The 12500-nt window shown below is 38.7% G+C and overlaps 2 protein-coding genes across 5 annotated transcripts in view; both read left to right on the top strand.

Moving 5' to 3' along the window:
- LOC137073639 (transmembrane and coiled-coil domain-containing protein 3-like) overlaps positions 1-841 on the top strand; it is a 39834-nt gene extending 38993 nt beyond the window's left edge. For all 4 annotated transcript variants that reach the window (XM_067442327.1, XM_067442326.1, XM_067442328.1 and 1 more), the window contains 2 exons: positions 486-540; positions 626-841. In XM_067442327.1, the coding sequence (XP_067298428.1) occupies positions 486-540; positions 626-722 (152 nt within the window). In that variant the 3' untranslated portion in view covers positions 723-841. The remainder of the gene's footprint in view (positions 1-485; positions 541-625) is intronic.
- Positions 842-7068: 6227 nt separating this feature from the next.
- grk1a (G protein-coupled receptor kinase 1 a) overlaps positions 7069-12500 on the top strand; it is a 22119-nt gene continuing 16687 nt past the window's right edge. Inside the window, exons 1-2 of the mRNA XM_067442324.1 lie at positions 7069-7294; positions 7404-8465. Of these exons, the coding sequence (XP_067298425.1) occupies positions 7764-8465 (702 nt within the window). The 5' untranslated portion in view covers positions 7069-7294; positions 7404-7763. The remainder of the gene's footprint in view (positions 7295-7403; positions 8466-12500) is intronic.

Raw genomic sequence — 12500 nt, 5'->3', positions numbered from 1 at the left:
CTCCTCTTCACATTCGACACGGTGCCATCGAGTGTTAAACGCGAAAGGCGAAGCTTGAATTTACGGGTATGTCCCTCTTTGGCTACTGTACTTTCAACATGGAGGAGCAACATGGCGACCCTCAACGTATGTATTTTCAATGGTATATTATAATATTACGAGAATGCATTATTACTTGAAAGAAGTAAATATACATTAATGAGCACATATATTTTTGAAAGAACTAAGTGATTTTAGCTAAGAATAAACTAAAAAAGTTACACAGTGCAGCTTTAAGAAAAAAATCATAGTTTTACTGATCTAGTAAATGCATCTTGATTTAAGAATATTTAGATATTTAGACTGGAAACGAGACACAATGACTGAGGAAGAAGAGCGTTTTTAGCAGTGTGGTTCGCGGTTTTTGTCATCCATTACATTTATTTTAATTGGATATCTTTCTTTTTCTGTGTGTGTGTGTGTGTGTGTGTGTGTGTGTGTTGTAGAGATGGCGCAGGGTGCCATTAACCAGCTGATTGGGGAGCTTTCCCATGTGGCCACGTGAGTATCACATGATCTTCAACATGATGTTTTTTAAGTGGATCATTGGCTTATTTCTGACATGTTCTGATCTCTGTCCGTGCAGCTCAAACGGGTCTCGGGAAGAAACGCCCACGTCCTGCATGGAGGATGAAGAGGAAGAGGAAGACTTTGATGAAGATGATGAAGATGAAGATGATTAGATCTGGTCGGGTTCTGGAGCCGCTGAATGTGATGGCTTTGCTTTAGCTCCAGAACTGCCGATGATTTGCAGATTCCTTCCGTTTTTTCCCCACACTGCAAAAAAATGCTTTTCTTACTTAGACAAGCAAAAGTAATTGTCTTGTTTTGGGGAAAATAACTCCAAATGAAGAGAGTTTTTGCTTAAAATAAGATAAATAATCTGCCAATGGGGTGAGAGAAATAATCTTGTTTTCTGTTTAAATTAAGATTATTTTTCTCACCCCATTGGCAGATTATTTATCTTATTTTAAGCAGAAACTCTCTTCATTTTGAGTTATTTCTTCCCAGAACAAGACAATTACCTTTTTTGTCTAGTAAATGTTTCTTAGTATAAGAATGTTTAGATGTTCGGACTAGAAACACGACAAAAACACTGAGTAAGAAGAGCATTTTTTGCAGTGCAGTTCTGGTTCCAAAACTCAATATTGTGATCCTGCTGTAAGGATTCTCTCCAATGCTTCCCATAATTCTTCAGCTCAATCTATTATCCTCAGTGGCTTATGAGCAGATAAGCTCGATGGATCGTCTTTGTGAGTCCAGTTACACACACACACACTCTTATCACTGTTTGCTGAGGGGCTTTATACCCTGTTTTGTTGTGATTTTGCTCTCATAGGCAGCTATTTTTGATAATGGAGCTTTTTGGGGCGTTTGTTTTGGAGCTCTGATGATGAGAACACGAGATCAACAGCTCCAAACAACCAGGCCTTTTTGTACAATGTAACAAATACTAAAGAAAATATACTTTTCTTATTCATGTATAGAAATTAAACTCAACAAATGATTTTATAGGCTTGTGTGGAGTTTTTTTTGTGCTATCAAAAGATATTTCACTGGCAAGACATCAAACCTGCAAGACCGTCGTTCATATAGTCCATATCATATTCTTATGGTCTAGTCGTGATCGTGTTCAGTTAAATTTGATCTCATCTGCAATCGTGTTCTATAATGTCAGGGGGACGTTTAATTTGCCCTCATAGGGACATTAATGTGCTCAGAATGTTTTTTGCATCAACCTAAACTCTACTTTTCAAGTTGATATGATAAAAATTAAACTAAAATTTCCATTTACTGTCCATTTGATGATTAAAGGATGTACAAACCCGATTCCAAACAAATTGGGACACTGTACAAATTGTCAATATAAACAATGCAATGATGTGGAAGTTTCAAATTTCAATATTTTATTCAGAATACAACACAGATGGCATATCAAATGTTTAAACTGAGAAAATGTGTCATTTTATGGGAAAAATAGGTTGATGGCATCAACACATCTAAAAAAAAGTTGTGCCGTGGCCATGTTTCCCCCTGTGTGGCGTCCCCTCTTCTGTTTATATCAGTCTGCAAACGTCTGGGACTGAGGAGACGAGCTGCTCAAGTTTAGGAATAGGAATGTTGTCCATTCTTGTCTAACACAGGCTTCTAGCTGCTCAACTGTCTTAGGTCTTCTTTATCGCATCTTCCTCTTTATGATGCGGAAAATGTTTTCTAATGGTGAAAGATCTGGACTGCAGGCTGGCCATTTCAGTGCCGGATCCTTCTTCTGCGCAGCCATGATGTTTAGATATGGCTTCTTTTTTGACCAATAAAGCTTTAGCCGGCAACGGCGAATGGCGCGGTGGATTGTGTCCACCAATGTTTTCTGGAAGTATTCCGGAGCTCATTTTGTGATGTCCATTACAGTAGCATTCCTGTATGTGATGCAGAGCCGTCTAAGGGCTGAAGATCACGGGCATCCATTTCAAATCTTTTTAGTACCTATATTTTTTGAGTCCCTTTAGGGCATAGTCCCGATAACACATACTTATTTTGTAGCAATACGTTCATAAAATACAGCATTTTAGGACAAAATTCTAAATGGCCGACACCCAACATGCGAGATTTGGAGTTTTGTAATTTTTTTAGCAACCCATTTAGAAGTTATACGCTAAAAAGACAATTTTTCATATATTTTGACCAGTAGGTGGCACTGTGCCGAAACGCTGCATGTAGCCTCAGATCATGCTTGGGATGACATGCACCAGGTTTGATCTGAATATGCCAAAGCGCTGTAGAGATACAGCCTCACGTCCAATTTGACATCAGAAAGCTTGATGACAGTTTGCCAGCCTGCTCTGTAGATGATCGGATTCGATTTTCAGTTTTTTGGGGAGAAAAACTCATAACGGAAAATTACGTCATGGGTTCAATCGAATCGTCTTGAGCCAAGAAATTAGTTTCTAGCCATTATGGTTCAAAATATTAGCATAAATGTAGAAACTTTAGACAGGTGGTGGCGCTAGAGGGACTGAGTAAGAGACTCCACACTTGCTTTGGTGAATGTTTGGACTGTCCTCTATCAGTGTGTCAAATCCATAGACTGTAAAAAAAAATATGGCCGTAGTGTCCGTGACATCACCCATAGGATTTTGATAAGCCGTTCTGAAGCTTAAAGTAGAGTCGAGCTGGGCGTCGCCGTCTTGTGAGCGAGTCATCGCGAGTCACTCCCGGATAACAGAAAATGGGCAAAAGGGTGGGATGTGGGCGGAGCTTAGGTGATGCAATGACTAGACGGTGGATAAATGGCTATCCATCTGTCCCTCAAAGTAACCCCGCCCATATTTATGCAGAACTTTAAGGCTTTATATAACGTAAACGAATGAGTTATAAAAAATGTACCCCCTCACAGTCGTCATGAAGCTTAAAATTAGCCGTATAGACCAAAACCACAATTTGTCCCAGACTGAAAACATGTTTTATTCTGCTGTAAAGTTTGGCATTTTAACATGAGCTCAATGAGATTCTGCTGCTTCTGGAGCCGCTCTAGTGGCCAGTGGAGGAACTGCAGTTTACATTACTACAGTATCGGCTTCTGGAGCCGCTCTAGTGGCCAGTGGAGGAACTGCAGTTTACATTACTACAGTATCGGCTTCTGGAGCCGCTCGAGTGGCCAGAGGAGGAACTGCAGTTTACATTACTTCAGTATCGGCTTCTGGAGCCGCTCTAGTGGCCAGTGGAGGAATTGCAGTTTACATTACTTCAGTATCGGCTTCTGGAGCCGCTCTAGTGGCCAGTTGAGGAATTGCAGTTTACATTACTTCAGTATCGGCTTCAGGAGCCGCTCTAGTGGCCAGTTGAGGAATTGCAGTTTACATTACTACAGTATCGGCTTCTGGAGCCGCTCTAGTGGCCAGTTGAGGAATTGCAGTTTACATTACTTCAGTATCGGCTTCAGGAGCCGCTCTAGTGGCCAGTTGAGGAATTGCAGTTTACATTACTACAGTATCGGCTTCTGGAGCCGCTCTAGTGGCCAGAGGAGGAACTGCAGTTTACATTACTACAGTATCGGCTTCTGGAGCCGCTCTAGTGGCCAGAGGAGGAACTGCAGTTTACATTACTACAGTATCGGCTTCTGGAGCCGCTCTAGTGGCCAGTTGAGGAATTGCAGTTTACATTACTACAGTATCGGCTTCAGGAGCCGCTCTAGTGGCCAGTGGAGGAACTGCAGTTTACATTACTACAGTATCGGCTTCTGGAGCCGCTCTAGTGGCCAGATGAGGAACTGCAGTTTACATTACTACAGTATCGGCTTCTGGAGCCGCTCTAGTGGCCAGAGGAGGAACTGCAGTTTACATTACTACAGTATCGGCTTCTGGAGCCGCTCTAGTGGCCAGAGGAGGAACTGCAGTTTACATTACTAGAGTATTGGCTTCAGGAGCCGCTCTAGTGGCCAGTGGAGGAATTGCAGTTTACATTACTTCAGTATCGGCTTCAGGAGCCGCTCTAGTGGCCAGTTGAGGAATTGCAGTTGACATTACTTCAGTATCGGCTTCTGGAGCCGCTCTAGTGGCCAGTTGAGGAATTGCAGTTTACATTACTTCAGTATCGGCTTCAGGAGCCGCTCTAGTGGCCAGTTGAGGAATTGCAGTTGACATTACTACAGTATCGGCTTCAGGAGCCGCTCTAGTGGCCAGTTGAGGAATTGCAGTTGACATTACTACAGTATCGGCTTCTGGAGCCGCTCTAGTGGCCAGTTGAGGAATTGCAGTTTACATTACTTCAGTATCGGCTTCTGGAGCCGCTCTAGTGGCCAGTTGAGGAATTGCAGTTTACATTACTACAGTATCGGCTTCAGGAGCCGCTCTAGTGGCCAGTGGAGGAACTGCAGTTTACATTACTACAGTATCGGCTTCAGGAGCCGCTCTAGTGGCCAGTGGAGGAACTGCAGTTTACATTACTACAGTATCGGCTTCTGGAGCCGCTCTAGTGGCCAGATGAGGAACTGCAGTTTACATTACTACGGTATCGGCTTCAGGAGCCGCTCTAGTGGCCAGATGAGGAACTGCAGTTTACATTACTTCAGTATCGGCTTCAGGAGCCGCTCTAGTGGCCAGTTGAGGAATTGCAGTTGACATTACTACAGTATCGGCTTCTGGAGCCGCTCTAGTGGCCAGTTGAGGAATTGCAGTTTACATTACTTCAGTATCGGCTTCTGGAGCCGCTCTAGTGGCCAGTTGAGGAATTGCAGTTTACATTACTACAGTATCGGCTTCAGGAGCCGCTCTAGTGGCCAGTGGAGGAACTGCAGTTTACATTACTACAGTATCGGCTTCAGGAGCCGCTCTAGTGGCCAGTGGAGGAACTGCAGTTTACATTACTACAGTATCGGCTTCTGGAGCCGCTCTAGTGGCCAGATGAGGAACTGCAGTTTACATTACTACGGTATCGGCTTCAGGAGCCGCTCTAGTGGCCAGTGGAGGAACTGCAGTTTACATTACTACAGTATCGGCTTCTGGAGCCGCTCTAGTGGCCAGAGGAGGAACTGCAGTTTACATTACTACAGTATCGGCTTCAGGAGCCGCTCTAGTGGCCAGTGGAGGAACTGCAGTTTACATTTCTTCCGTATTGGCTTCAAGAGAAATCGTGGGAGGAGCCGCTTGGTCAAATCTCACTATAATGTCACCTTATTTTCTCGCCAATAAAATTTGCACAAAAATGTAACCAGATCATCTTCAGACAATAGCGACAAAAAGTTATGAAACTCAAGTCGATTCATCAAAGAGTTTTTGATAACGCACAAACAAATTTTACGCAGCACTTGTGAAATAAGAACTCTATTTATGAGGCTGCATCTCCGCAACGCTTTATCGTATTCTGACCAAACTTGGTACAGATCATCACAAGCAGGACTGTGTTTCAGCACAGCGCCTCCTAATGGTCTGGAGATACCAAAAATGCAGCTTTTTTGCTTATAAATTCTGAATGCTTTGAACCTGAATCTTCTGAACGCCTCTGAATCATAAAAGGGGTCTCGTTAGATTCGGGGTGGCATGCCGAGTCAAATGATATCCAAATTTGGGCGTCGCCCATTTAGAATTTTATTGTAAAATGCTGTATTTTATGAACGCATTAGTGTATTATTTACGAAACTTGGGATAGGTTATCAGCACGATGCGGTGAAGGAGCCTGAAAAGTTTCAAGCCAGCGCCACCTAGTGGTCAAATCAAATATTCACATGACTATAACTTTGGATTTGTTTTGACTTATATTCACAGGAGTCACATCCTTAGATTCCCAAGTCCAACAATACCAAACATGCAAGATTTTGCCTTATGGTTCGTTCAACGTTGTGATTTAGTTCTTAAACAGCTTTTGTGAATATATTTGAAACCATTAGTCTGATCGAGATGAAACCACCGGAATCATAACAGGTTGATGCTAATGGACAAATGTCAAAATTTTGATAGTAAGTGGCAAAAAAATGCAAACAATGTCGAGTGTGACTAATTTTTTATATTGTTTTACTCCTAAACGAAATAAGATATTTTCACCAGATTTGGCACGCTTATGTATAAGTTTTCAACCTTTTTGCTTAAAATAGTCTTCAAACGTCTTCACTCTTTTGTGCAGTTGGTCTGCTGCTGCTTCTTTGTTTGCTTCTGTTGTGCTTGCTGCTCACAGATTAATTTTATCTTTATAATCTACGAACTGAATATAATAATTTGTTGCTTCTACACTGTAAAAAATAATTAATGTCTCCAATTGAACTTTTTCTAGTGACTGATCACATCTACATTTTGCAGTTGGCCAAATTTAATTTCTGTGAATTAAATTGCATCAGTTCACAGAAATTCAATTTGGTCAACTGGAAAAATTTAGATGTGATCAATCACTAGAACATTTTCAAATGGAGATGTGATTTTTTTTTTTTTTTTTTACAGTGTAGAGACACTTTTCAGCATCCAGTTAGTTTGTCGTGGATAACCAAATCCTGTCCATGTTTTATTATTGTTGAATATTTATGCTATTAATTATGATGCACACAAACCAGCGAATTTGTGTGACCAACGTGGAGAACCGTCTTTTACCCTTAGATAAAATTCACAATTGTGTTCATTCCTATTGAAATGATTGCATTCACGCATGGAAATGCATTGAACAGCAGTAAATGTGAGGCCAAACGATGTTTTCCAGAACCTTTACTCTCTCTGATCCCCAATGATGTGCAGATCACAGGGTTCCTATATTTCCTGGAGATCGAACCAACCAGGTTAAAATTCAGCTTTTCAACCATCTGTCAACAGTGAGCAGATCTGTCATTGTCTTCATCCAACTTTTAGTCTTCTTAGTAATATTCAGTCATATTTGTCTTGTTTCAGGGGTTTATTTACCAGGCGTTGAGTGAGTGATGGTTCTCGCTCCTCCATCAGTGGAAGGTTTTAACCTGAGGAAGGTATTATGGAGTTAGAGGATAAAGCCTTATGAAAGATGTTGAGTCAGGTGGATCTGTGTGTGTGTGTGTGTGTGTGTGTGTTGCAGGGCTTATTGTTCACTTTGCCATCAGACACAAGACGTCGTGCTGGATCGTCCGTTCCTCAGGGACATCCGGACCTCCAGAATCTCATGATCTAAGCTCGTTTCGTCCAGTTTCGCGGCGCTGAGCTTCAATGCTCTCGCTGTGACTCTTGAGCCTCAATTCTCGTCCTGTTTCGGTCCATTTTCTCATCCCGAATCTCGCCATGGACATCGGAGGCCTGACTACGGTGGTGGCCAATTCGGCGTATATCTCGGCCCGTGGTAGCTTCGACGGCTCGGCTAATCCGGCGGCAAACCGAGACAAAAAGTACCACGCCAAGCTCAAGCTTCCTCACATCACGGTGTGCGAAGATCTGAGAGAGACGCTGGATCTGCAGTTTAAGAGCATCTGCGTGGAGCAGCCTATTGGAAAGCGTCTGTTTCAGGAGTATCTGGAAACCACCAGTGAATATAAAGGTCCGAGCCGCCTTTGGAAAGACGTGGAGGCGTACGATACCGCGGAGGATAAAGATCGAGCTCAGAAGGCGGGGAAAATCCTCCAGCGTTACATGGAGCCCTCGGCAAAGCTATTCTGCCCGTTTTTACCCGAAAACGACATCACGAAAGTGAAGGAGCGGCACCAGGATGCGGCGGACGACCTATTCGTGGAAATCTTGGCCAGTGTGTTCGACTTCCTCAAAGAGGTTCCCTTCACCTTCTATCTAGAGACCATGTACTTTAAGCGCTTCCTGCAGTGGAAGTGGCTGGAGATGCAGCCGGTGGGAGAGGACTGGTTCCTGGACTTCCGCGTTCTGGGAAAAGGTGGATTCGGAGAGGTTTCTGCCTGTCAGATGAAGGCCACGGGGAAGCTGTACGCCTGCAAGAAACTCAACAAGAAGAGGCTGAAGAAGAGGAAAGGCTATGAGGTACGGGGGGGGGGGGGGGGTATATCTAAGAACATTCTCTGGATATATCTAAGAACATTCCCACTGAGGAAGTTATATGTGAATGTGATCAGATGTTAAGGTTTTGTTTTTTAAATGGTTGAAAAAGTTTTTTCTTGATTATATGAAAATTCCATTCCAACGTTACTTTGAGCATTCTCTGAAACTATAGTAACATTTTAAAAACGTTACTTTTAATGTTCTCGGCTCTAACATTTAAAAAACGTTGCTTTTGAAAGTTCTCTGAGACATGTAACATTTAAAAAACGTTACTTTGAGTGTTCTCTGAGGCTAGTTGTAACATTTAAAAAACGTTACTTTGAACGTTCTTGGTTGTAACATTTAAAAAACTTTACTTTTAACGTTCTCGGCTCTAACATTTAAAAAAATGTTACTTTGAAGGTTCTCTGAGACGAGCAACATTTAAAAAACGTTACTTTGAGTGTTCTTGGTTGTAACATTTAAAAAATGTTACTTTGAGCGTTCTCTGAAACTATAGTAACATTTAAAAAACGTTACTTTGAACGTTCTCTGAGACGAGCAACATTTAAAAAACGTTACTTTGAGTGTTCTTGGTTGTAACATTTAAAAAATGTTACTTTGAGCGTTCTCTGAAACTATAGTAACATTTAAAAAACGTTACTTTGAGCGTTCTCTGAAACTATAGTAACATTTAAAAAACGTTACTTTGAACGTTCTTGGTTGTAACATTTAAAAAATGTTACTTTGAACGTTCTCTGAAACTATAGTAACATTTAAAAAATGTTACTTTGAGTGTTCTCTGAAACTATAGTAACATTTAAAAAACGTTACTTTGGGTGTTCTCTGAGGCTAGTTGTAACATTTAAAAAATGTTACTTTGAACGTTCTTGGTTGTAACATTTAAAAAACGTTACTTTGAAGGTTCTCGGCTGTAACATTTATAAAACTTTACTTTGAATGTTCTCTGAGACAAGCAACATTTAAAAAACGTTACTTTGATCATTCTTGGTTGTAACATTTAAAAAACATTACTTTGAACGTTCTCAGTTGTAACATTTAAAAAACGTTACTTTGAACGTTCTCAGTTGTAACATTTAAAAAACGTTACTTTGAACGTTCTCGGCTCTAACATTTAAAAAACGTTGCTTTGAAAGTTCTCTGAGACATGTAACATTTAAAAAACGTTACTTTGAACATTCTCGGTTGTAACATTTAAAAAATGTTACTTTGGATGTTCTTGGTTGTAACATTTAAAAAACGTTACTTTGAGCGTTCTCAGTTGTAACATTTAAAAAACGTTACTTTTATAATTCTCGGTTGTAACATTTAAAAAACTTTACTTTGAACGTTCTCTGAGACATGTAACATTTAAAAAACGTTACTTTGAGCGTTCTCGGTTGTAACATTTAAAAAACGTTACTTTGAACGTTCTCGGCTCTAACATTTAAAAAACGTTGCTTTGAAAGTTCTCTGAGACATGTAACATTTAAAAAACGTTACTTTGAGTGTTCTCTGAGGCTAGTTGTAACATTTAAAAAACGTTACTTTGATCATTCTCGGTTGTAACATTTAAAAAATGTTACTTTGGATGTTCTTGGTTGTAACATTTAAAAAACGTTACTTTGAGCGTTCTCAGTTGTAACATTTAAAAAACGTTACTTTGAGCGTTCTCAGTTGTAACATTTAAAAAACGTTACTTTTATAATTCTCGGTTGTAACATTTAAAAAACTTTACTTTGAACGTTCTCTGAGACATGTAACATTTAAAAAACGTTACTTTGAGCGTTCTCGGTTGTAACATTTAAAAAACGTTACTTTGAACGTTCTCGGCTCTAACATTTAAAAAACGTTGCTTTGAAAGTTCTCTGAGACATGTAACATTTAAAAAACGTTACTTTGAGTGTTCTCTGAGGCTAGTTGTAACATTTAAAAAACGTTACTTTGATCATTCTCGGTTGTAACATTTAAAAAATGTTACTTTGGATGTTCTTGGTTGTAACATTTAAAAAACGTTACTTTGAGCGTTCTCAGTTGTAACATTTAAAAAACGTTACTTTGAACGTTCGCAGTTGTAACATTTAAAAAACGTTACTTTGAGCGTTCTCAGTTGTAACATTTAAAAAACGTTACTTTTATAATTCTCGGTTGTAACATTTAAAAAACGTTACTTTGAGCGTTCTCAGTTGTAACATTTAAAAAACGTTACTTTTATAATTCTCGGTTGTAACATTTAAAAAACTTTACTTTGAACGTTCTCTGAGACATGTAACATTTAAAAAACGTTACTTTGAGCGTTCTCGGTTGTAACATTTAAAAAATGTTACTTTGAACGTTCTCTGAGACATGTAATATTTAAAAAACGTTACTTTGAGCGTTCTCAGTTGTAACATTTAAAAAATGTTACTTTGAACATTCTCGGCTATAACATTTAGAAAACGTTACTTTGAGTGTTCTCTGAGGCTAGTTGTAACATTTAAAAAACGTTACTTTGAACGTTCTTGGCTGTAACATTTAAAAAGCGTTGCTTTGATATTTCTTGGTTGTACATTTTAAAAACGTTACTTTGAACGTTCTTGGTTGTAACATTTTAAAAACGTTACTTTGAACGTTCTTGGTTGTAACATTTAAAAAACGTTACTTTGAACGTTCTTGGTTGTAACATTTAAAAAACTTTACTTTTAACGTTCTTGGTTGTAACATTTAAAAAACGTTACTTTGAAGGTTCTCGGCTGTAACATTTAAAAAACGTTACTTTGATAGTTCTTGGTTGTAACATTTAAAAAACTTTACTTTGAACGTTCTCGGCTGTAACATTTAAAAAGCGTTGCTTTGATAGTTCTTGGTTGTACATTTTAAAAACGTTACTTTGAACGTTCTTGGTTGTAACATTTTAAAAACGTTACTTTGAACGTTCTTGGTTGTAACATTTAAAAAACGTTACTTTGAAGGTTCTCGGCTGTAACATTTAAAAAACGTTACTTTGATAGTTCTTGGTTGTAATATTTAAAAAACGTTACTTTGAACGTTCTTGGTTGTAACATTTAAAAAACGTTACTTTGAACGTTCTTGGTTGTAACATTAAAAAAACGTTACTTTGAACGTTCTTGGTTGTAACATTTAAAAAACGTTACTTTGAACGTTCTTGGTTGTAACATTTAAAAAACGTTACTTTGAACGTTCTTGGTTGTAACATTTAAAAAACTTTACTTTTAATGTTCTCGGCTGTAACATTTCAAAAACGTTACTTTGATAGTTCTTGGTTGTAACATTTAAAAAACTTTACTTTGAACGTTCTCGGCTGTAACATTTAAAAAACGTTGCTTTGATAGTTCTTGGTTGTACATTTTAAAAACGTTACTTTGAACGTTCTTGGTTGTAACATTTAAAAAACGTTACTTTGAACGTTCTTGGTTGTAACATTTAAAAAACTTTACTTTGAACGTTCTTGGTTGTAACATTTAAAAAACTTTACTTTGAACGTTCTTGGTTGTAACATTAAAAAAACGTTACTTTGAACGTTCTTGGTTGTAACATTTAAAAAACGTTACTTTGAACGTTCTTGGTTGTAACATTAAAAAAAACGTTACTTTGAATGTTCTTGGTTGTAACATTTAAAAAACGTTACTTTGAACGTTCTTGGTTGTAACATTAAAAAAACGTTACTTTGAACGTTCTTGGTTGTAACATTTAAAAAACGTTACTTTGAACGTTCTTGGTTGTAACATTAAAAAAACGTTACTTTGAACGTTCTTGGTTGTAACATTTAAAAAACGTTACTTTGAACGTTCTTGGTTGTAACATTTAAAAAACGTTACTTTGAACGTTCTTGGTTGTAACATTTAAAAAACTTTACTTTTAACGTTCTCGGCTCTAACATTTAAAAAAATGTTACTTTGAAGGTTCTCTGAGACATGTAACATTTAAAAAACGTTACTTTGAACGTTCTCTGAGACAAGCAACATTTAAAAAACGTTACTTTGAGTGTTCTTGGTTGTAACATTTAAAAAACTTTACTTTGAACGTTCTCGTCTATAA

Source organism: Pseudorasbora parva, chromosome 4 (genome assembly GCF_024679245.1).
Source record: "Pseudorasbora parva isolate DD20220531a chromosome 4, ASM2467924v1, whole genome shotgun sequence".
Classification (NCBI taxonomy): Eukaryota; Metazoa; Chordata; class Actinopteri; order Cypriniformes; family Gobionidae; genus Pseudorasbora; species Pseudorasbora parva.
The sequence above is the reverse complement of the archived record's forward strand: the minus strand, read 5'-3'. Positions and strand labels throughout refer to the sequence as shown.